The sequence below is a fragment of the Nesoenas mayeri genome, assembly GCF_963082525.1.
Source record: "Nesoenas mayeri genome assembly, chromosome: 25".
Lineage (NCBI taxonomy): Eukaryota > Metazoa > Chordata > Aves > Columbiformes > Columbidae > Nesoenas > Nesoenas mayeri.
This window is the reverse complement of record NC_137549.1, coordinates 5634056-5658165: the sequence shown is the minus strand read 5'-3', so window position 1 is coordinate 5658165 and position 24110 is coordinate 5634056. Positions and strand designations below refer to the sequence as shown.

Below are 24110 nucleotides of genomic sequence, written 5' to 3'. Positions count from 1 at the left end.
AGCTTGGTTTATTATGGGAAATATTTAATGGGAATGGGCAATCCAGGTTGGACCAACCTTTATCTGGAGCGAAAAAACCAAACCAGCCCCAAAATACAACTCATCCCGTTCCTCAGCGCCTTGATATAATCCTGGGTTTAGTTGAACCCCAGGCTGGAGGCACCAGGGAATTCTGCTTTTGGAAAACTAGACATAAGAGGGTTTCTGTTAACGTGGACTTTGTGTAACCGTGAGGCCGCGGCCAGTAAATCATCCATGTGGAGGAACCGGGCACCCCCGGCGCAAACAAACCCGCTTGAACCTTCCCCGCAAAGCACCCGTGTGGATGTTACCGGAGCCGGATGATGAAATGTCATCGATTCTGGGTGTTTGGCAGCGTCCCAGCAGCAATCTGACCATTGACAGCGTGATTTAACCATATTACATCAGCCACACCGGGAGCTCCTTGAACCTCCATCTCCTGCGGTGTTCTTTGGCCTTTTCTGGTCTTGGTTTCCGTCGCTCCCAACTTGAGCGAGCTGTTCATTTGCTCGGCAGATCTCAAGCTGGTTTTGGTGTCCCGCAGGTGACCCCCACCCGGGGGTGGCTTCACTCCTCTACCCGCTAAGAATAACTGTGCGGAACACCTGCGATAGAGCCCCAAACCCCCTCGGCGAGGTGAGGCCGGGCGGCGTTACCCCAGCAATGTCCTTATAAAGCGGCGCCGGGGCCGGGAGCAGCGCCAGCGGGAGCGGCCGCGCTGCCAGGAATTCCTCCGCTTTTCCTCTCCCTGCTCGGCAAACACGGCGCCGGTGCCAACGTCCCGCCCGCCGCCATCCGCGCTGCACGGGGAGCCGAGGGGACGGCTCTGCCTAACCGGAGCTCTGCGTCCTGGTGAAGCATGGAAACAAAAGGCAGATTCCTCAGCTGCCCTTTCTCACCGGTTTCGGTGTGGGGGAAAAAGAAAAGCGTGAGTCACCCAAACGGCTTTAACGAGGCTTTGCCTCTGCAAACCCACCCTGCTCGTCATTTTGCTTTAGGTGGCTGAAACCAAATGAACTGCTGATTTTTTTATGGGACAGCAGCTGAGCATCCAAACAGTTCTTTACAATAAAGCTTTAGTCTTTCTCCTGAAACTTGAATCAGCACAAATGTTTGCTGGGCTGGAGCCAGCGGGACATGAGCTTCGGGAAGCCCGGGGCTGTCAGGAGCCACCCGAACTTGTCACCCTTTGGCACGAGGAGCAGCCAGAAGTATTTTGGAGCCGTCCCCAAGAATCCTGGTTCCTTTTAAAACTCAAAGGCAGAAACTCAGATGTGGGGTTTGCGCCCCTCGGGATCGGGTGTTTGCAGGAGGGGCAGCGGCTCCGGGGGTGCGGGTTTTATGGCCCGGCTGCAGAGTCAAAGTTGCTCGTTTTGTGTAGTAAAACCTCCTGTTCAGCAGAACTGGTTACTCATCTGCAAATACGGCACGCGGGCTTTTCGGAGAAGCCGTAATTCAAACCTTGGGGTTGTTTTGAGCAGGTTTTATTGTTGGCGAGCTCCCTACTAACGTCTTAGAAAATATTTGGTGGGTTTGAAATGCTCCAATGTGAGACCCTGCAATGGGTGGAATGACAGCGAACTCCTGCAAAGGATTTGCCGGTCAGGTGAATTTGTGCCTTATCTCTAGTGCTCGTATTAAAGAGAAACACTTCCAAATGCTACAGCCCCTGCTCAGAGTTAAATTACGTTTGAAATAGGACTTAGAGTTCTCCGCTTCTAATTTGAAGTCAGGTGCTCAAAGCGCTTTGTTAGACGCTTGTCCAGCAGCACTTAGTGCCGCAAAACTCTTCCCGAGGTCCCTCTTATGTCCCCTGGCAGCTGAGTTATCACATTTTGCCCCGCAGTCTGTAATTTGGCGGCGATGACCGCGCTTTGATGTCCCTTCTGCCTCCAAACAGCCTTATGAAGCACCTTCCCTTCCCTCAAAACGCTTTTCTAAGAATCGAATTTCTGCAGCGTGTGCAAAAGCCCTCGGTGCTTTTAATCAGACACCATCAGCAACCTGCGGGTAGGGGAAGATGTGAGGTCACGGCAGCCTGTGTGTGACTTTTAGTATAACTGAGATAATCCCAGTTTACTATGTCAAAGAAAAGATCTGGGGCAACATCTTTCTCCCTCCTTGTTGGGATTCCAGGCTCTTACGCGGTGCCTTGAGATGCTGCGGTTGTCATTTTATTTCCTTTCCGTGTACCTCTTGACACCGTCGGTGTTCATTTGATATCGGGGTGAAAATGAGCGATGTGAACGCACCTTGTGTTGATTTTCCATGAGCTGCAGCGGGACGTTCGCACCCCGGGAGCACCGAGTTCATTACGTCCTATTAATCGCACCCGCTGAGCCATGGAAGAGGAGAGAACGGATGGAGCGGTCGGTGTCCCGGACGCCAATCGGGACTGTCCCCTCATCCCCCGTGTCTCACCGGGATGATCGCGGGGCTGTGAGAGTGTGGTTGACCCCTCAAATCTGCTCGATTACAGCTTGAAATGATGTGGAATACTTGATGGGTATAACCGAGCTGCTGTGGTTGCAGCCGCGCCGCACAGCACATTTAGTTTTGCCGGTGGGATCTCTCGTGTCCCATCGCTCTCTCGGTTTCTCTCGCTGGGTTTTGCTGCTGGTTCTGTAGGTGACGCGACCCCTCTTTGTGTTCCCTTTCCCTGCCTTCGGGGGAGCGGCCGCTGCGTTCCCACGGCCCTTTGCAGGTGTTGGTGCCGGAACGGGCGTCTGGCCGGTTCCCATTTGAGCGTCGCATCTGGGAAATGCGTTACTGGGGGAGAGCGGCTTGGAACAGCGTTCACAGGCCAACAGGCTCGGCTTAAGGAGCCCAGCCGGCTTTGGAGAGCTCGGCCTACGGGGCTGTGGGTCGGGGGAGCTGTTGATCAACCCGTGGGGATATTTCGCTTCCCAGGGGATGGGAATCAGCTTAAGACGGGTCTTATTGGGATCGGCAGGAGGTGGTGAGCGACACCTCAGTTGTTCATTTCTTATAATGAGTTTCCCATATTGTTAGCGAGGCCATAAATTAGATGCTGAGCCCCGTTTCCCATGGCCAAGACGTATCTGGTGTTTTAGAGACACTTGCTTTGCCAAAGCGTTTGTGTTGCCCTCAGTTCAACAGGCCTGGGGCTCTTCATCTTCGCCAAAGGAGTCGTTTGCTTTCACGTGCTATTCAGATAAGTTTGAGAGCCCACGTCCAGCATCTTTGCGGGATTGTAGCTCTGGATGCTTTTGCAAGCGTCTGATTTAACAGCTTGTCCTGTCTCACTGCGGGTTGTTTTGTGCATTCCCAGAGGCCACGGCTGGTGATGGGACCCACAGACACCCAGCACAACTCGAGTGCCCAAGGCTCGGTTGTGCAGGAAGGGGCGTCCTGGCCAAGCAGGCACAGGGGTGACACGAGGACTGGGGGTCCTGCTGCCGAACGCGCCCAGAGCAGCCCGGCCATTTATCATAAATACCAATTATTTGGAAAGGAGAATGAGCAGAACTACAGGGTTGCTTCTGGTGGTACGTACAACCTGCCGGGTGACTCAAGTGTGCTACATTCCCGCCTCTGCCTCTTCTAAATGAGACTTAACGCTGGTGCTTTTAATTAAGAGTTGTTTGCATTCATCAGCAGAGGGTGAAAATAGCCCGAGGGTTGTCCAGTGCTTTCCTGTTGGGAGGAACGGGCGAGATCCGCTGTGATAAGGGAAGAGCCTCAAATCATTATAAGTCCTGAAGCTTTAGAAATTATAAACCCAGTAGCCGTGGCCCAGCTGGACCGGCCGGTTTCTCACCAGGTTCCTCGTCCCAGGACGAGCAGCTTCGCGTGATGGATCTTTGGGCTGTACAGATAAAGGCACTGAGTATTTCTATCGACCTCCTCCTTTGTTTAAGTGCGTGGCTTCAAAATGCGCAACATGCAAATCAGTCTGAATCGGGAAGGTTAAAACAACAACGTTGTGCGAGCCGAGGAGCTCTTGACCTGCGGCGCTTGCCTACGTGGCGCTGCCGGTTCTGCAGAGCCGGTTTGTGAGTGTTCCGAGGAACAATTTGGCACGAGCTGCCGCTCGTTGGCTCCCAGGCTGGTCCCCGGTCGGGCCGCCTGCGCTGGCTCCGCGAGCGGCCAAGCTGTGCGCTAGGGACCGCGTCACTGTGCTTTGTCTGTTGGTTTTTCTCTCTGTAAATAACAGGATGGTTCCCCAGATGTGCCGGACGGCAGCGCTGCGACCTGCCCGGGCTGCGGGGGGACGGCGACAGCGCAGCCGGGGCTGCGCAGCTTTGTCAGCGCTCGAGCTGGCGGCTTTTTAATCACGCAGAGCTTTACTTACATTCGCAGAGCATTACTTACATGCGCTGAAGTGTTTCCTTTTATCTGGCTTCATCCTGCTATGGTAAACCAGTTCCCAAGCAGAGCGCCTCCAGCCGGTGATCCCTTTGCCAGAGCAAAGCCGCAGGTCTTTGGGCTCCAGCTCCACTGTGCCGAGTCCACGCGAGCTCTAATTGCTGCGCTTTTGCTGCTCTGGCAAATCACACCTAACAAAAACCCAGCCTGTGTAATATTGCCGTGTGGAAATAAGTTGCATATCTCCTTTTTGCTCTTTCTGGTAGCTGTCGGAGCAGAACTAACTCAGCACACACTGAAGGTGCCGCTCGGTCGCTGCCCTTTCCTGAGGTTTGTGCCCCCGGTGTGGCAGAAACTGAGGGGTTAACATGGCCCGTCCAAACACGGGTGTTTGTACCAAGTGCGAAGCCGGTGACATTTACCAGCACTTACTGGCACAGTCGGTTGGGAGTCAGTGGTGGGGGATTTATTTTCCAGCCGTCTTTGTTCTGCGGGGTTGCTGATATTCCCAAGCGGAGTGTGCGTTTTATCAGCAGCATCTGCGGCGCAGCTGACTCGTGCTCTCGGAGAGGGATGACAAACGGAGAGCGCAGACAAACAACTGCCGGGGCCGGCGTGCAGGGGTGAGGAGAGCACGGTCACCACCGGGACATCGCCCAGGACGTCCCAACGACTGCAAGTCTGGCCTCTTGCTTTTAAAGGCTCTGCGGATTTAGCTCGGTGGAGCGTGGCCCCGGTTCACCTCCCATACCTTGCCTTTGCTGCTCCAAACTTTGCCCTTTGCCTAATAATAGGGAATGTTTACCGCACCATACACAGGATTTTAACCTCGTTTATTGCATCTTTAACCTGATTTATCTATGAGGTGAAATTTCAGTGATGCGCTTGTAATTAACAGCAAAATCCAACCGAGCGAGGGAGCTCCGATAAGCAGCCCAGACCTCGGAAGCTGCGTTTTCCACGTGGGAACGCGGGTGGGATTCGCTCATCAGACTCGAGCTGGTTTTTGAGCAGGATTGAGGGACGGGGGAGTTTCCACGGGTGCTCGATGTGGATCCGGGGGTGTCCGTGTGGGCGAGAGGCAGATGAGAGGCTCCAAAATAGCTTTCTGGGAAAGTGAAATCCCAATTCTGGCATTTGTTGAAAGGGGATTGCCCACGGTCATCCTTTTTCGGAAGGGATGGTGTGAAATTAAGCTGCCTGCTTTTACTTTGATGTTCCTTTTAATTTTCACTAGAACATACCCATTTTCTCTTAATTTCCCCTATGAAAAATGTTTCTTCAAATCATTCTTTAGAAGAGACCACTAACTGAAATTGAAATACGGTCTTCAAGAAATGGTACAACTTTGATCACGAAACTTAAAAGCTAGGAAGGAGATGGGATTAGCGCTATGACTTCTGTAGATAAGTATTTGCGACTGGAACAGAAATTAAAGGGGGAACAAACATCTGTCCTTTGATCAGCTCTGCAGCTCATTAACCTGTTGAACGCTGTGTCTGGCCCAAGGCTTCGAGGCCAGGAGGGGTTCAGGGCATATGGGAGAATCACAAACCTCTCCCCCTTTCTGTGGACAGAGGGGTTTTTGCCTGCGGTGCTTTGGTTGCGAACGCAGCAGGACGCGTTGGGGAGATTCCTGAACCCATCCGTAACTTCAAGCCATGAACTGCGACTCGTTTTGGGTTCACACACGAGGGTTTTGAACTGGGATCGTCTGGGAGAAGATGGAGAAAGTGCTGAGCTACAACCACCCCTGTGCAGAACGAACGGGACCCACCGGCGTCCTCCAGACACCCCTGGACAGACAGACAGACAGACGGCTTCTCTGCAATGAGTCGCCCGGTGCCACGTGTAAATTAATACACCCTGTAGCTTTTCCCATGCGAAGCTACATCGGAGGTTTAATGTAAGCTCTGCTCTGATGGTAGCCCTTTCACTTAGTACCGCTCCCAAGCTTCTAAAGCCAAGCCGAGGGCTGGAGGCGGATTTGCCCCCCGCAGCTGCTCCCCCCGCTGCCCCAGGACTTCGGGATCGTTCTGCACAACTTGGGTAGAAAATGAGTTCACCTTGTTTTGGCACAGAAGCTGGAGCTCCATTGCCACACTGTTTATCTTGCTGAGAAGTAGCGCTCATTTACAGCGCACTTGCAAATCGCTTCGCACAGCCACCGAACCTGGGGTTTAAACCCTCGGAAAGACGCATCCGCTGGGTCACAGCGATCGGAGCGGCCTCTCCGCGTCCCCAATGTTCCCCAGACGGCCTCTCCGCGTCCCCAGCGCTCCCCGAGGAACCGCGGGGTTTCCGTTCTGGGCACGCCGGGCGGCTCTGCCACTGCCCCATGATGCGCCTTTCCTGGCGCTCAAAGGCGTGTGTTGATTCGGGTGTCAACTTGTTAGGAGGAGAACGCATCGCGTGGCCTTTTATCACCTTAACACGCAAATGTCGTGCCACAGCGGCTCTGCGGGCGGTGGGGACGGCTCCGCATGGCTTTTAGCAAAGTGGAGTTTTTGTGATTATCTCAGGCGCTTTATCAGGAGCCCGGAGGCTCACAGGAGCTTTGGCTCTTTATTGCTCTTAACATAGGGATGATGTTGCCTTCAAATGCACTTCCTCGGTTTCCATAGGGCAGGCGAGCCGGGTTTATCGGCTCCGGGAGAATATTCGCTAAAAGCCGTCTGGTTTTGGCGCATCACATATTGCAGTTCCTCTTGCTCGTAATTCCGAGATCATGTCACCGCGTTTGTGGATTTGAACAGGCTTTTTGTCTTCCCGTAAAATTGCCAGCAGTGGAGGTTGGCAGGCAGACCTCGCCGCGGTGCCGGGGGTGAGGTGGTGCCGTTTGCAGCCGTGAGCCGCGGTGTCTGACGTGACAAATGCGTGACCTTGGTTCCAAGTGGCTTTTCAGATGTTGTTTACCCTGATGCATCAACTTGGAGGAGCGATCGGCGCTGGCGCTGCTGCAGGAGGTGATTTGGGAGGTAACAGGAGCCGTGCGGGATTCCTGCAGCGCCGGGAACCTGCCGTCCCGGCCCCAGCGCCAGCAACTGCCTGGCAATCACGTTAACAACTGCTTCCAAAACACTGCAGGACTGGGAGCGGATTTCTCATCTCTTCATGCCGTCAGCTCCTGCAAAGCGTTAGTCCGTGGAGTGCTCATCTTCTCTTTCTTCATTTCTCTTGACTCAAATAGCCCCTGGAAAACTTACTAAACAGTCATTTAAAGCAGCTCCTAACATGGCAGGCTCTGCCTTACTCTCGCCATCTGTCTCTCCGCACACTCCAGCTGATGCAATGTGCCATATGCCGGATCCAAATAAACCCTCTTATTTTTAACAAGCCGCATTTAAGGCACGTTCAGCGGCACATTCGGCGAGTACCCTAAATTTGGGCCTGAGCTTTGCGGGTTCCTGCCGGCGGCTCCTGGCGCTGGCACCGCCGCGCTGCCACCCCTGCGCTGACATTTCCAAACGCCAGGCTGATTCACCGGCTCCGAGCCGCCTCGATCGTCCACGGCCACGTGTGCGCTCACAAGGCTGCGCTGCCGAGTCATCCCTGGGCCAAAGCTGAGTCTAAAGCTGAGTCTGCCAGGTCTGGGCGTGAGACGCCAAAGCTTTGGGGATGAAACCAGCGGAGGGGCAGCCACGTTACGGTCACGCCGCGGTCGGGTCACCGCAGCATCAGCCGTCCCTTCTCATACAGAATGTGTTTTGTTGTGTTTGCCAGCAGCGTGGGCGGCAGCACGGGATGTGTCACGATGCTCCGAGGCCTTTAATGAGTGTTCTCTGCTTTTTGGCCTCCCGCTCGTCCTGCAGTTATTGCCCGTGTTCTGCTACGCTGGTTCCTACTGCAGTAATTAGTCCCTTCTTAACAAATCTGTCGATGAATGCGGAGAGTTGGGGGCGCTGGGGACGGTTTGCAAGCAGCAGATCCACCGCTGTCACACACGTCGCGTTGTTGGGCACGTGCGAGCTTCCAGCAATAATTGTGGATTTTGCTGCTAAACCACTTCACGGTATTTTCAAGCTTTGCAGGACTCGGGTGCTCGAGCCGTGGATGTGCTGCCCTCACCCCAAGGGTCTCCAGGACAAGTAACTTGTCCGCTGCAGCGGGTCAGATCAGCGACCTCGAGGGTGTTTGGAGGTGAATGGGCGCTGGGGAAACAGGCTGGGCTCACACCGGGGTTTAAAACCAGGCTTTTCTAGGTGGATGTTCATTTATTTCAGGAATTCGGTCACTTTTCCTCTTTCTATTCTGGTTACCAAAACAAGAAGACGACACCACTTTCCTTCCGCAGCAGCTCAGAGGGATTCTCAGGGCTTGTTTTTGTCCGTCAGTTGAGTGCAATTCGGTGTCCACATCTCCTGAGGGTGAATGAGCTCAGAGCAGGTGTCACCGGCGCTGCTGCCTGTAGCTCCTGTTGATGGGGGCGTTTCCTTCCGCTTTAATAAGTAAAAACAAGCCGCTCTTTCCTTGACACGGCTCCGGCCGTCGCCTCAGGTCGACAGGTCAAAAACCCAGTGTTGAATTCACTTTCTAGTGACCCATCGCTCCCTGTGTCCCCAACCAGCCGCCGAGAGCAGCTTCTGCCCAGCACCATCGCGCTCAGCTTCAAATACGCTGTCCTGGCCTGTCCCCGGGCTCCAAAACCTGCTCCAAAACCCAGCAGAAACGGGATTGAAGAGCACCCGAGCTTCAGGGCCAGGTCCTTTGGGTCAGCAGGTTCAACAGCGAGACCCAAATCCAGTGTTTTACCCGCTTGGAATTTGTGGAATTGCCGCAATTAGCTGTGCTGGCAATCGCGCTTCTTGCTTCGTTAAGACCTGTCCTTTTCACGCGTCTAAATTAAGGGCTGCAGACAGGCAGGAGCCAGTTGCAAAAACAACCTGGAACGTGCGGTTAATGGTCCCGTATTAAAATGGAACCGCGCGGGTTCGGTGTGTTGGGAACGCGCTTTGCTCGGTGAGTTTTACAACACCCAGAACGCCTTTTCCTAAGGATAAAACAAGGCGGTTTGCACCCCCCGTTTCAAGCTCTCACGGGGACGTCCCCGCAGTCCCACCTCCCGAACTGCCGCCCGTGAGCCAGCGCTTGACTCAACCGTGTCGTTCTGCTGGAGCAAAAGGGGGTTTTTGGCCTCCCCCATTCGGGGGAGGGTTCCCCGGCCCCCGGTGATGCAGCCGGTGACGTCTGTTCTCCGGCATCAAAGCGGCGCTCGCCCGCCTCGCTCAGCCCCGGCCTCTTCGTGTTGTGTTTGATATTCAAGCACAAAGCCGTGCGAGAACCACATGCTTTGTTTCACTCTTTGAAGTGGTGCTGGCGAGCTGCCTGAAAAACATTCTGCTGGAAAAAAAGAACCACGCTAACAATCCCATTGCGCTCTGCAAATATTGTTGTTTTGTTTCACCCCTTTTCTTCCAGAAGCTCGATAACAATCCGGAGACCCCGTCTCATGGTGCTGTTGCCCCGTCCCCACAGCCGCTGCTTCCAGTGCTGGAATCAGATTTGGAAGATACAAAGCTTGCATTTAGGTGGCCAGGGTGTGTTTTTCCTTCTGCGTTGTACCATGTCTTATCCTCGTCTGGTTTGGTGTTTCGCTCTTGGCAAAGTGAACCCTGGTTTCTTGAACACATGTGCTGTTTGGGACTTCTTTAAGTAGCCTGAATGTATTTCTGGGGGTTATATAGTGGGTTTTGGGGTGAAAAATACAATAAAATGAATCAGGATGGATTTTAGAAACTAGCGTATAGTTCTGGGTAGGAAATGCTGGACCGAGCGTTGCTGGATGGGTAAGAAGGGTGGGAAATATGTGTAGAAGCCGACAGGGTGTGTGTGTCATCTGTAACTTCTTAATGCACTGGTAACGTGTTCCTCATCACTTCATCTGCTGCGTGAGGGTGTTAATTAGCCGGGGATTAACGACCGTGCTTTGTGCATCGCAGCGCCAGGCACGCACGCCGTCTTTATCCAGGCTCGGGCACCAACCGGCAGCGTTTTGGTGATAAAAGTGGCCGTTTGTGGTTTGCCAGCGGCGGCACCACCGGGCAGGCGGCACCTCCGTTCCGCTCGGAGAACACGGGCCATTCCTCTTCTGTTAACCACAATTAGCGCGGAATTGATGATTTTTAGGGCGCACACTGGGCCGGACTTGGCCGCCGAGTCGTTTGACGGGTAAAAGGGTTTGGTGAATAGCAATCGTTCCGTGGGACGTTTTAACATCCCGTGTGCGGGGCTGTGTTCATTGTAGGTCTTAGCACAAACTCGGGGTTATTTCTTGCAGCGCTCCCAGCTTTTCGGCTCCCTCGCGCCATCCACAGGCGATGTACTCGTGTAAATGAGTTAAAAACCCGGTGAAATTCCGCTCGCCCTTCTGCAAACGAACTGATCACGGGATCCGAGCTTCCTGCTGCAACAGGACGGGCAGAAAATCACGCTGGTTCCTGTGCCCGTCACTTGTTCCACTCCGGGGTAACTTTGCCGGCACAGGGGTTACGGTTTTCCAGTTGTCCTCCCGCTTGCAGCTCTGTTTTGGGTATTTAGAGATGAAGCTTATAAACAGATCCTTTTAAAATAATACGAGTTATGCTGATGTGCTGCGGGGCGCCGACAAGCAGATGTTTGTGCGGCGCCTTTTTTTCATAGAATGCCCCGAGTTGGGACCCAAAAGGATCATCATTTTCCTTAAAAAACACAGCGCGGTCGCATCCAGAGTCTCTCAACAGCACCCGAGGCTGCGGAGTGAGTTAAATGTTGTATTCGCTGTTGCGACTTGATTCATTTCTAGTCCCTCTTATGTGTTTTTATGAACAGAGAGCAGGGATTTCATCACCACGTCTCATCCGCAACCTGTGCTGGGTCCCCCATGTCACCCGTGTCTGATACCGCACACTGTGACATTTGGTGGTGTCACCGTCGCGAAGAGGCTGCACGTGTTACATTCTAAGACTTTTTCCATCTCTTTGTGTTGCATATTTATGTTTCTTCTTCTGTTTTCCCCGGACTTTTCCAGGAAAAGGATGTACATGTTGTGACCATCTCAGGCCATTTTTTCTTTGCACAATCAATACGTGACATAGGGTTCGGTTCCTGTTTCTCGGCAGCTCCGGTTGTTCCCGCTCTTCCAACCTCAGGCTGGCTCTGCTCTCTGGAGCTGAACCGAACGTGGGTTTGTCACCTACTGGTTGGAATTAATCTGGTTTTAAACCAGAGGAGCTGGTCCCAATGCAAAAGCTCAGCTCTACCAGCTGTGAGCCTTGGCTTTTATTCCAGCTCGGAACGATCGCACCCAGAGTAAAGGCGGCTTCATTTCTTCTCTTTCCCTGGGATGATGGTGTTTTTTCAAGCTCTTCCCCTGCTAGGCAAAGCGGGAGCTAAATTTGGTGCCTTTTTTGAGACCTTTTCAGCATACGTGTCTTTTTGGACCACGTTTAAAAGCGCTTTTGTCCCTGTTATGTAAACGTTCTCTAAAGGGAGTGGGTTGCGATGGTCTGGGGTGGGCAGGTCTGGACCCGGCATCGCCCGCCTGAGGTGGAACAGCCTAATACTGGTTTTAACTAAACCCTGTTGCAGTTGGACCTGGGTTTAAATGGGAAGACTGGGCTGACTGCTCCTGTTTCTTCACGGTTCTGAGATGCTCCGGTTGCTTTAGCTTAGGTGGACAGATAAACTCCCGTTGGTTTTGAGGCTGATCTGGTTGCCGTTGTGCAGAAGCAAAGCTTTGCCTTTTGCTTTCTTTTGGTTTCAAGGCACGTTTAAGCGAGTTCATATAGAAATGGGGGCTAAAGTAGAACTGTGCTCGTGAATAGAAACCGGGGGCAAAAAGCCCCATTGGGTGATTCTCAGCGTTTCGGTAGAGGGTTGAATTTGCAACCCCTGAACTCGGGCACGTGAGGGTGAGCAGAGAACGACGGCACCCGCACAGCAGCGCCCGCTTCCCGCCGGGAATCCGCGGCAGCGGGATGTTTTCCATCTCTTTATTTTTCCTGACCTGTAGCAGATGATCTTTTGAACATATTTTCTAAACAGAAGCGCCAGCCCAATGAAAACAGGGAGGCAAAGGTCGCCCGAGACCCGAAGGCAAAGGGCTCACGTGCCCCGTGGTCCAGCCCTTCCAGCCGGGGTGTAAAGGCCTTTTACAGGCGCTGTGCCCCGTTTGCAGCCGGCGGCTCTGAGCCCAGGGCTGCACCGCTGCCAGCCCAACGTGACTTCGCTTCCTGCGGGACACACAAAAGAAAACGACCTTCTGCTTCCCCTCCCCGGCCCATTCCAGCCCTGGCGGGGGAGTCGCTCCTTGTTGCAAACGCTCACATGACGCTGCAGTCATGGGTTGTTACCAAAAGAGCCGGGTTTGCGTGAAAACCGCCGTCACGTGGAGATACTGGCCTTTTCTTTCAGGGTAATCGCTTTGGTGGTTGAAACAAGTGCAGCAGCAGCCGTGGGGCTGATGAAAGCCTGGGGTTTGGAACCGAGCCGCTTTGGGTTTTTGTTGCCTTGTGGAGGGAGGGGACCCCCCCAGCTCTGAGCTGTTCCCGAGCATCATTTTTGCCTCTGTAGCTGCATCAGTAACAAAAACAAGATGACTAGAGAAAGTCACAGGACTCTCTTCAGTCTGTTTGCTGGCTGGGTGAGGAAAGTGGGAGTATTTACACTCATGTGATGTCTCTGCTGCAAAAGGTCACGCACATTTCCAATGTCTAAAAGTCTCTTTTAGAGGCAGGAGCTGGCAGGGACGAGCATCCCCGAGCGGTCCAGCTCCCGAGTGTCACACCAGCAGCGCTGGAACCGCTGGTTATCTCTGAAGCAAGTACTGAAGAACATAAGTTTCTGCTTAGCACCGACCCATAGCATGTGATTTTGTCACAGGAATTACGGGCCTGAATTTTGCCAGTGTAGCTGAGATTCCTTGCGAATATGAACACAGTGGGTTTCTGCGCCTTGTTCGCAATAGGGCGCTAATTGCTGGGGGGTATCGGAGGATTTGGGGTTCACATTGGCAAAAAAATGAATGTGTTTAGTGCAGGTCGCTGCGGGAGCCCCCGGGGTCGGTGGAAACGGCGCTTTCCTCCCGTCCCAGCGCTCTCCCGCTGTCTGGACACGCCGCCCGTGGCCGTGCAGCCGCGTTACTTCATCCCTGTTGCAATATTGAACTTGCTTTAGCAACAGCCCGTCTGGGCGCTGTGTTTGGCGGGGCACACGCTCGCGTGGGTTCCTTGGTGGCACCGCTGTGTCTGGAGAGGCTTTTGCGCTCTCTTGCTCTCTCCCGTGAAACCCCAGTGCTGTTCACAAGCTCCTTCGCATCTTTCCACTTGACTCCGTAGGAAAAGCAGCCCCTGGGTGTTTCATACCAGAGTTTGTCGCAGCTCGGAAAGGCATTTTTGAGCTCTCACCGCAGACACGGCCGCACCTGATTTCTTCGCTGACTCAAGACGCAACTGCTATCAACCAAATGCAGGTTTTTAAAGCTGCGCTTGTGCTTCTTTTGCTGCTCGCATCCTGCCCCCGAGAGGGTTTGCTATGAGTAACCTCTCCCACAGCCCCGCAGGCTCTTTGCTGCAGGAGCAGAGCGCGTCTGCAAAACCAACAGCAGCAAAGCTTTGGTGGTGAAGCCAGCAGGTGCGACCCAGACGTGTCCAGAGCACACGCACCGAGTAAAGGGATGTCCACGTGGTCATCCCGATAATCGCGGTTTAAAGCAAAGGAGAATATTCTCACACCGAAGATCCGTTTGTGGAGCTGGCGAACCGGCTCTGCTGTGCGTTCACCAGCCAACGCCGGTCGATGGCTCCAGCTCCGCTGGTTGAAGTGTGCTAAATTTGTGTTAAGAAATGTGCTCTGAAGGGCTCCAGGGCGGTGTCTGGATGCTGTGACACCTGGGGACGGAGCGGCACGGAATCCAACACAAAGCGGTTGCGTTTGCACGGGCCAGGGGTTGATTCCTGCCCTCGCTTTGCAGAGCAGAGGTAGCGGTTCCTGCTGTTAACGTTTCAACCACCCCCGTTCTCCGTTCGGGTGAAGATCACACGGTGTTTTGAAACGGGACAGACCGAAAACAAATAAAAAGAGCAAAACTTCTCCAGGCAGCAATGATTCAAACACCCTCGGGCCAACCTTGCGAACGCTCCAGGTTTGGTCATGCGCCTTCAGAAAGGCTTTGGGAATAGATAAAGCGTCAAGCGATGCTGTGACAGCCGAAAATACGCTGCGATTGATTGATTGGCTTTCTTTGGAAGCTGCTCGAGGCCTGGATCGGTCTCTCCCGTCGCACACGCGAGGCTGAGGCGCTTTGGGCTGCGGTTTCGCGGTGCCTGCGCTGCACCGATGCGCTTCAGCAGCCTCAGCGCTTCTCTTGTTTGCTCAGCGTCAGCTGGGCTGTCACGCAGGCGTCTCTTATCTCCCCATGCTCTAACAGAAGGGATCTCATTTCTCAGTAAATATTTTTGCCATAACCTGTTGTTTCTCCAAGCCTGATGGCTGCAAACACTCCCCTTGTGCACACACGGGAATGGAACCGAATCCAAAGCAGGTTAATTCCCGTAGCTTTCCAGGGCACCCCACTGCTCATCATTGTGAGTTTTGACCTGCAGAAAGGGGGTGCAAGGAGGAGACTTCACCCCAGACTCCTCAGTTGCAGGAAAAAGCCTCAAAAGGAATAAATCAGCCTTGAATTCTGGTCTGAAGGTCAACAACAAGAGTGATACTGGATGGCCCGATCCCTCGCTGTGGGGTGGCTCAATGTCCCCGTCCTTGGGGCTGCAGTCGGGAAGGGGCTCGACGTGTGCGTATAGAACTCATAAAAGTTTAAATGACATTGAATTCTGCTCCCAGGCTTATTCATGGACCCGTGGGACCAGACGTCGGGAGGAATCGCTCCTCTGGTCGCCGCAGCTCCATCCCGCATCACCGCCCGCGATGCCGCCGGGGTCAGCCGTTTGCTTTAGCGGGGCTCGCGAGCCTTTTTAGAGCCGCTTTGAAATGGGAGTTGAATGCACGCAGGTATAATGGCTGCAGTGTAAGGAACAAACCCTGTTTCTTTTTCCATAACACCAAAAAAAGAAATAACATAGCCGAGGGGCACATTGTGCCGGGAAGGTTCCTCGCGCCCGCGTTCCCCCGTTATTCACCATTCCCACAATGGGGATATTGTAGCTTGTGGTTCTGATGTAATCCCCACCAAACGCTCCCTCCACAATGAAAACTTGAAGTTCTTTGCACCCAACCTCCGTGGCCTTTGCGTCCCCTGCGCTCAGAGCCGGGCTGGCTCAGCACCACCAACCCGCACCCTGCTGAATAGAGACTAAAAGCGGCACAATGCTCCTAACAAAGGCCGCTCCTCACAGTGTTTGCCTCCAGTTCTTATTTTAGGGTTTTCTTGTCATCTCCCTTCGCTTCCACGTGGCTGCCTCGCTTGCTAAACACGGCGATCCTATTTTGGGGGAGAAGCGAAGTAAGTTGGAGACAATGGAAAGCCCAAGTTTGTGCACAGATTGCGGGCAGAGGCGGCGCAGAGCCTGTGTGGCACAGGAAAAGGTTTGCTGCTCGGGAGCCTCAGGAAGGAGACTTATTCCTGCGATAACTTTTAAGGGATGGAATTTCATCTGGGCTTGAGAGCGTAGATATGTCAGGGATCTGTTTCTTTTAATAGCCGTGAGTTACTGACGGGGAAATTCTCTGCCGCTTTCTCCACCAAAACACCGCGGTGCTGCCAGCTGACTCAGCCCCGTGCCCTCAGCTCTGCTTTCCTTCTTTTTTCCATATAAAAGAGTCCGGTGTCTCCTTTTTCCCATTTCCAGCGCAGTCTGGTTTGGGGCCTCCCAGGTAGAAAGTGGCGTTTTGCTCTTAAACTGCACTGAAAACCTCGCGAAAGGGCAGTGATGAAGGAAGAGAGCGTGTGGACGCAAATACGAGTGACTAAAGGGTTTCTGCTTTAAAACCAGGTGGGTTCTGTGGTTTCGGGGTGCCCGCCTGTTCCCCCGCTCGCAGGGGGAGGCGCGAGCGTCGCGTCTGCGCGGCATTTAACGCCGGGACGGCGCTTCGGGTTCGCTGGGGGTGGATGTGGCTGCTGAGTCACAGGGTTCTCCCTCCCCGGGCGTTTGCTGATCTGGAGACAAGTCAGAAGTCATTTCAGAACCTTCCCGCCCACTCGCTCAGCCGGGTCCTGCCCCGCGCCCCAAAATCTGCTCGTTGCACCCTGCAATAGTGTTTGCACACGAGGCCGATAGATCCGCGGTGCGGCCGGCACAGCCTTTGTGAATAGTTAAACATCCCCAACCCGTTTCAATGCCGTGAGCGCTGGTGCTCGCGGTGTTTCCCAGCTCGGATCGAGGGGAAATTCGCAGGACGCTTTGTGATATTCAGCCTAAACTTCCCTTGCTTTTATCTCCTTCTATAACTTAATATTCCTGTGCCGCCACGCAGCCCGGCTTCCTGCTTAGTCTCTGCTGAATCTGGACCTGCTCTCAAGCCCAAACTCCAGCCAGGACATCCAGATTTAGTGCTTGGTCTGCCCACTAAAACCAGTAATGTCGGTACCTCCCTCCAGGCCACGACTGAAGACACAACCCCGAATTGGAATTGTGTTTATAGCCAGGGCATCCTCTGTGCCCGAGGACCTGGGTGCTTCTCCCTAATCGCTTCCAAAACGATTGCAGGTGGAAATACCGACTTAACAGCAAAAGCGTGCAGGAGGACTCAGCCTTTTTCCTGCTTCTCGTGGGGTTGGTGTGTGGGGATGCGGGTTTGGAGCTGAGCTCTGCGCTTCCAGACCGATCCTGACTTTGTCTGTTTGCATGGAGCAGAAGTGCGGGAAGGATGAGCGGGGAAGGATGAGCAGGGAAGAATGAGCGGGGAAGGATGAGCAGGGAAGGATGAGCAGGGAAGGATGAGCGCAGAGCAGCCATTGCGGTGCAAAGTCTGATTTATTCACCACCCTCAACCCATAACACCCTCGAGCACCTCGACTGAATTATATGGCGGAGTGTTTGTTATGGATCTGGCCGAGTGCACCAGGTAACAACCGACGGCAATACCTTTGCACCGGAACGTGCCGTGGTGACTCGGGGTTCGGGAGGTGGTTGAGGTGTCATTGCCCCACGTCTCCACCCACCAAAGCTGGTGTGGAGAAGCTGCACAGAATGGGGAGTTTGAAGCCAGAGCGACCACAGCAGCCTGAGCTGCCGGGGCTTCGGGCTGCCCTGCAAACAAGGGCTGCAGGATTCACGCTCGCTCAGCCAGGTAATCGCTGCCTTTAATGGCAAGGAAATGAAGCTGCACGTCCCCGGTGCTCTCTCCTTCCAAAACCCTTGGCCGGTTGAAACTAGAGCAGTTGAAGACACAAAATATTGAAGCAATGAATGCAGATGGAGCTGCGTCCGAGACGCGTGTCCTCTCTCCTGCAGCCGCGCCGTCCTTTGCATCCTTTGCAAAGCCCCCTCGAAATTCAGGCTGCGAACCCCGGAGACTCAGTTTGCAGTAAGAACGATTCCTCACCCACATTGTGCAAAATGCACATTCACTTCTGTGGCACAATTAAAAAAGCCACCAAAGTTCTGACACGTTGGCTCAGAAACGGGCCTGGAAACGGGCAGCTGGAGATAGCGGAGCTGTAGGAAAAATACACCCCAAAAAACCAGGTGTGGACCTGAAATTGAGGATAAGACTTCTTGGTTTAGTAATGATGTGATTTTAAGCTTGTACTATATTAAAAGTGGGCTGGAGCACAAGGCCGGGCCCTGGGAGCGCAGGGTCTGTCACTGTTGGTGGCTGCAGGAGGGACATGAAGTGTCTTCAAATCCGTGGCCTCTTTACAACCTGTTGAGGGACGTTTTGCAAATCTAAAGGAGCTTATGGGCGCTTCGTTGCCTTGTTTACTGCTCCGGTAAAAGGCTGTGGCGTCCCTGCCGCTCTCCTGTGCTCGGCTGGAGCCGCAGGTGCTGCAGAGCAGGGTGTGGAATATAAACCGGGTGGTTTCAACACCACAATATGGAGAAACCCTCGGCCAGAGCGAAACTGATGCCTCTTTATGGAGCAGACTGAGCTCTCCCGAGGGTTGTCCCACGCCGTGGAAATCTGGAGGTCTTAAGGAGGGGGAAAAAAAGGCAAAAATTGCTGTACTCAGGCAAAAATTGAATAGCTCATTCAGCTGTTCAGCTACTGATGCAGGAAGTGTAAAAGAAAAATGGAGCCGGCTTTGTTCTGCCCAGACAAGGAGTAAATGCCGTCGCCCTAACAGCCTTTTTCTGTTCCAAAAAAGCATGAGGTCATCGCCAAAAGCAGAAACCAGCGCGCGGGTTTGCGCTGGGTTAGCAGCCCCTTCGTCCCCCCCGTTCCCGGCCCCTCGTGTGGGGCGGCGCCGGGGTGCCCTGGGGCTGCCGGCCCAGGTTTTGCGCACCGCGCTGGCTGCGGTTTGGTGTTCAGTGGGGTGTTTGCCCTGTTCGCGCGCTGTCCTGCACCGAAACGCCACTGGAGTGCTTTGGCTAAGGCTGGATACAGGATTGCATCCTCCGACCATCTCCCTGCGTCCTGGGTGTACCCAGTACCCCGTCCCATTGTGATGTTGGGGCGGCTGGAAGATGCTGCTGCATCTCCGAGCCACCGTTTGCCCAAAGCGGTCGCTCCGGTGCTTTCCATCGAGCGCAGGGTCACCCAGAAGCACCAATCTCATTGGTTTTTATTTTATCAGAGAGGGGAAAGACAAAAGCAGCATAACTCCGGCAGTTACTCAGATGTTGGCTTGTTTATGTAGCCTGCTGGGAGCGGCTGCTTCCAGCTATGAGAAGTATGGCAAGAATTCCCGAACGAGAGGGGTCGGTGCATATTTGTGTCCTGGCGTCACCGGCGCGCTTCCTGCCGGCCCAGAGGCTGCGGGGGAAGCGCAGGTGGCACCGCTTTGTCCCCGAGCCCGCGCTCGGTGCCGCCGCGGGGAGGTTTGGTTCCTCTGGCACGGTGCAGCTGGCGAGCGTGCTAAGGCAAGCCCGGTTTCCCGGCACGGTGCCATGCCGAGAGTGGCGGTTTCATCCCCGTGACCTGGATCATCTTGGGACGTTTCGGTGCTGAGGGCAGGGTGGGACAAAGTTGTCCCCGGGTGGGATGAAGGGTCCGTCCTTGCAGCTCGTGGGATGTCACAAAGCGCGGAGCCCCGTCCTGCAGCCACCCTGCCCTGTGCCGCGGGGCCGCCGGGTCCCTCGGCTCCCAGCGGAGCCGCAGTCGTGCCGGGACAGGGTGGGGACACGGCTGAAGGGGACAGTGCCGGGATGCCGGGCGGAGGAGGCGGCTGCTTCAACCCGGAGCCGCTGCTGAGTCACGGCGCGTCAGAGCCAGCGCTGCTGTCACCGCTGCTGTCACTGCTGCTGTCACTGCTGCTGTCACCGCCGCTGACTCAAGAGCTGCACTGCTTTGGGTTGATTTTTTCGGTTTATGTGTTTTGGTTTGTTTTGTCCCCACTAAAGCAGCCCGGATCGCCACCTTTGCGGCGTACCCGGTGCTCGGAGAATTAGGCAGTGACAAAGCAAACCTGTGCAGAACGGACTCGGTACGGGCAGCGCAAAGCAGCCCTGTGTAAACGCGCTGCTCGTGTTCACCTTACTGGAAACGTCACTGCCGATACTCACGCTCGCTAAACACCAAAATACCTTCTTTGCTGAAGCGTATGAAGAATGCAAACACAAGAAATTGCTTCTGTAACGCTGATCCTTTCAATTCTTTTGTTTAACGACGAGGCCGTTGGTGGTGGTTCTCAAGTCCAAGACGGGGCTGGTGCAGGACTCAGGAGCGTCCTGACCTGCTTTTGGTTCATAACATGCAAACCAGTTTAAAACAGCAAATCCTGGTCGTTCCAGAAGTGACCTCAACGGAACTGTTGAGACTCTGTCCTGAAATAGGCACAAGTGCTCACGCGATGTTTGCGCTGCAGCCAAATCACAACTCGGGACTCGTTTGCTTCACTCTCGAGTCTCCTTTGCCCCGCGCCTGCACTCCCGGCTCCTCGTTTCCTTGCTGCAAGGTTTCGTAACCCGCCCTCGCTGCTGCTTTTGTTGGCATTGACCTTGGAACACCACTGCATAACAGACCATTGCCCTTGGAACACCACTGCATAACAGACCATTGCCTGCGCTCTCCTTTTCTCTTAATTGTCATTTATTTCCAGAGGACATGCAGGGACCCGGGTGTCCTGACCATCCCTGTCTCCTGCAGCCTCCCCGTCCTTTCCCAAGTGCTAATTGCTTGAAGACATAACGACTGCAGAAGGGACAACGTGGCCGCGTCCTGCGTGTCATCCTGGTTTGCATCACGCACACTTTGCTCTCTGTGGCTTTGAGCCAAACAGTTACTTGCACGCCTGTATTTTTATTTACACGTCCGTGTAAGTCTGCAGAATTACATCAGCCTGGGACTGACCACCGTGTGCCAAGAGCCTTTGGCCACGCTGGTGTCCCCGGTGCAGCCGGAGCCGGGGGGACACTGTGGGGACACCGTGGGGACGAGGACACGAGCTGCACATCTGCAGCAGAAACACAAGCGCCTTAAGTAAGTCGCCTGATTCATCGGCCTTGTTCCATAAACAGGAAGCCGGGAAAGTACAAGCAGGTGATCTGGTGCTGCTGCAAACATGAATTCTATCTGATTGCTCGTGTTTATTCCCCCTCCAGCTGCCTGCAAACTCTTTATCCAGGTGAAGAATTGTTTGGTCAATGAGGAGCGAACTGTTTGCAGTGGGGAGGTCTTTTGAGTTCATGGCACACATTTAGCAAGAGTTTAACTTTGAGCCAGAGCTTTTCCCCAGCTCGGAGTGGAGCGGGAGGGGAGCATCCTCCCCCGGGGACCAGCTGCTTTCCTTCTCCCCGTTTCCACAGCACCGGCCTTGATTTCACCAGCTCGTATCGCCCTGGCTAACGGCTTCCAGGACTCGAGAGGCGGAGATTTCCAAAGAACCCCCCAGATTCGGGGAATCGCGGAGCCGCTGCCGCTGGCCCAAGCGCCGGTCGGCGCTGCCAGCAGAGCCAAGCGCCGTTTGGGGATGGGGAAGTTCAGTGCGTGCTGCTGCCAAGCAAAACAACCCCTGACGGCAACGTCGTGGTCTGGGAGAAACTCCCTTAATGTCTGAACAGAGGCGAGACAGCTCGGTTCTGCTGGGATTTTGGATGGGGCAGACGCTCCCTGTTCCTCCCACCCGGTAAGGGTTCAGCAGCTGCTCTGAAGCTGCAGATCAGGGCTGGAGGAGCCTCAGAGCGGCACAGACGGGGTGCAGGGGCACCCCGTGTTTCCTTGGGTTGTTTTCAGCTCCCAGCACCATCCGGTGGTTTGTCGGTAACAAATAAACCATGAGGGTGACCCTCCCGGAGCTGCGCGTGGTTGTGTTTAAACCGCGTCCCCATCCACCAACAGCACTTGCAGGGGCAGGGAAACCTGTTCGCGTTCTGTCAGTCGCTCGGGTGCATCCGGCAGGACGTTCTGCAGAAGAGGTTTCGTTTTTCCCCTCTCGTCGGCAAGTTTCCGTTTTTAATCAAAAAAAACCCTGAAGAGTTCTGCTTAAAGGAAAAGAGAACTCGAAACAAAGCCAGGATGCGTTCGGTCGGTGTCATCAGTTCGGAGCTCCTGGAAACGCTTGGCACGTGGTGGCAAATCCAAGAAAGACTCAACAGCAGAGTCGATGATACTGTTAATTCTTTGCTGTTTTTCAGTGCTGGGAACACTGGGGATCGTCCTCCATCAGTGTCCCAACGGCTGGCTGCTCCTGCCTTGCTTATATTCACATAATTATTGCATATGATGTTAGTTTAATTGTTTAGTTTCTTACTTACGATACACCTGTTAATTATTAGTTAAATATAAGCTAAGCACTCTGCTTCTAAACAAGGCGTCACTTCATCTTCCATCTCCCTCCTGCCACGCAGAAGGATCTAAAACTTGCAAACCATCCCCTGGTTTTGCAGGTGGTCAGAAAGCATTGATTGTGCCAATTGGTTAGTGATGGGTACGTCTTTGGTAACTCAGTCACAGTCTACATGAATTTGGCAGCTTCTCTTTGGCGGGGACGCGGTGCGTGACCCCGAGGTGCTGCACGGTGACACGGCGGCGTGGTGCATGGTGATGCACGGTGACATGGCAATGTGGTGCACGGTGACACGGCGGCGTGGTGCACAACACCAACCCGTTGTCCCCTCCTTGTCGTGCAGGATTCTCGCGTGCCGGGGCCCGGAGCCGATGGCAAACGATGTCGACAACTAACAACATAGCGCAGGCCCGCAAGCTGGTGGAGCAGCTCCGCATCGAGGCCGGCATCGAGAGGATCAAGGTGAGCAGGACGCGCAGCTTTGCGTGTCCCCGGAGGAGGGACCCGCTGCCCGAGGCTCCGCGGAGGCAGCGCCGCACATCTGGGCCTTCCAGATGTTCTGCGGCTGCATCCGTAGGTCGCGTTTGGCTCCTGTCGGACCCGCTGTTGGTTAATCCCAGCGGCGGGGGCCGGTGCTGGTGCGCGGAGCCGCCGTCCCCTCCCAGCCGCGATGGCCTCGCCGCTGCGGGCTCTCCCTTCCCAGAAAACAGCTTTGAACTAAAATAAGCAGAGCCTTAAGTAATAGTTTTGAACAGTTTCAAAACCTCCGTTTTTAACATCAGAGGACGGCCGTTCTCGAGCAGGCTTTATTTTTCCTTTTCATCCCAAAGCCCTTAAAACAAGGACAATTATATCTCCTTTTACATCTCTTGCTCTCGGCTTGGAGGTTTTTTCCCATACTCACGGCTTGATTTATGTCAGACCTTAACCAACTCTCGTTTTATTCCATTTCCCCTTTTCATTTGTCATCATCTCCATTAAGTTTCTCGGACGTCAGGTTCTTCCTCCCCGCTCTGCACTTTCACCCCAATATCCCCACTGACCTCCTGATTTCTCGCAACGTCCAGGTCTCGAAAGCGTCTTCGGAGCTCATGAATTACTGCGAGCAACATGCCAGGAACGACCCGCTGCTGGTTGGCGTCCCCGCTTCGGAGAACCCGTTTAAGGACAAAAAGCCGTGTATCATCCTATAGCTCTCCCGGCTGCGGCGCGCGCGATCGCTCAGGCGGGGCGCCCTTCTCCACCCTCCGAATCCCGGCTCCGGAGTCCGGCCGCGCCGAGGGGTACACGCCAAACGTTGGGTTCACATAGAACTTAAAGCTCAAAAACAACAATCTTAAAACATTTTTAGGGAAGAGCTGCCTGCTCCTGGGCACGGAGAGGGGGTGGAATTTAAAAAGCAGGGGGGGGAAGAAAACAGGGTTGAGGGGTGGGGGGAGTATTTTTACCATTGGGAATTGGCAGCGGGGTGGTGGGGGCAGCGGGGGTTTTGTTGCGTTTGCCAAGGGGATGCAAGAGCTGAGCTGGGAGCAGCTTCCAGCGAAGCTCTAAGTGGGTCTGGTCCGATTAGTTTCCAATTAGCGAGGATTTGCTGTGTTTCTCGAGAGGGACGAGGGAGGGTGGAGGTGAGGGGCTGTTTGGTACAGAACTCGTACAAACAAAGAGAAAAAACACAAAGCAAACCACAGCTGGAAAAACCGCGAATGGCTGAGCCGAGGCCGGGGGGGGCACCAGGGGCGCCTGTCCCCCTGCTCGGCTGCGCCGGGGCGCGGGGACGGCGCCGGCACCGCCGGGAAACGCTCCCCGGTGCCGCGTCCGCCGGCCGGGAGCGGCATTAGGAACCCGGGGGCTGGGGGGCGCTCCTGGGTTTCCTCCCGTTGTCACCGCTTGTTCCCAAGCGGGACCGGCCAGGGGGTGGGAAGGGACTTTCTGTTGT

At 54.4% G+C, this 24110-nt stretch overlaps 1 protein-coding gene across 3 annotated transcripts in view; it reads left to right on the top strand.

Annotated features, from left to right (window-relative positions):
• GNG7 (G protein subunit gamma 7) overlaps window positions 1–23522 on the top strand; it is a 45535-nt gene extending 22013 nt beyond the window's left edge. For all 3 annotated transcript variants that reach the window (XM_080359350.1, XM_080359352.1, XM_080359351.1), the window contains 2 exons: window positions 22518–22636; window positions 23242–23522. In XM_080359350.1, the coding sequence (XP_080215476.1) occupies window positions 22556–22636; window positions 23242–23367 (207 nt within the window). In that variant the 5' untranslated portion in view covers window positions 22518–22555 and the 3' untranslated portion in view covers window positions 23368–23522. The remainder of the gene's footprint in view (window positions 1–22517; window positions 22637–23241) is intronic.
• The last annotated feature ends 588 nt before the right edge of the window (window positions 23523–24110 follow it).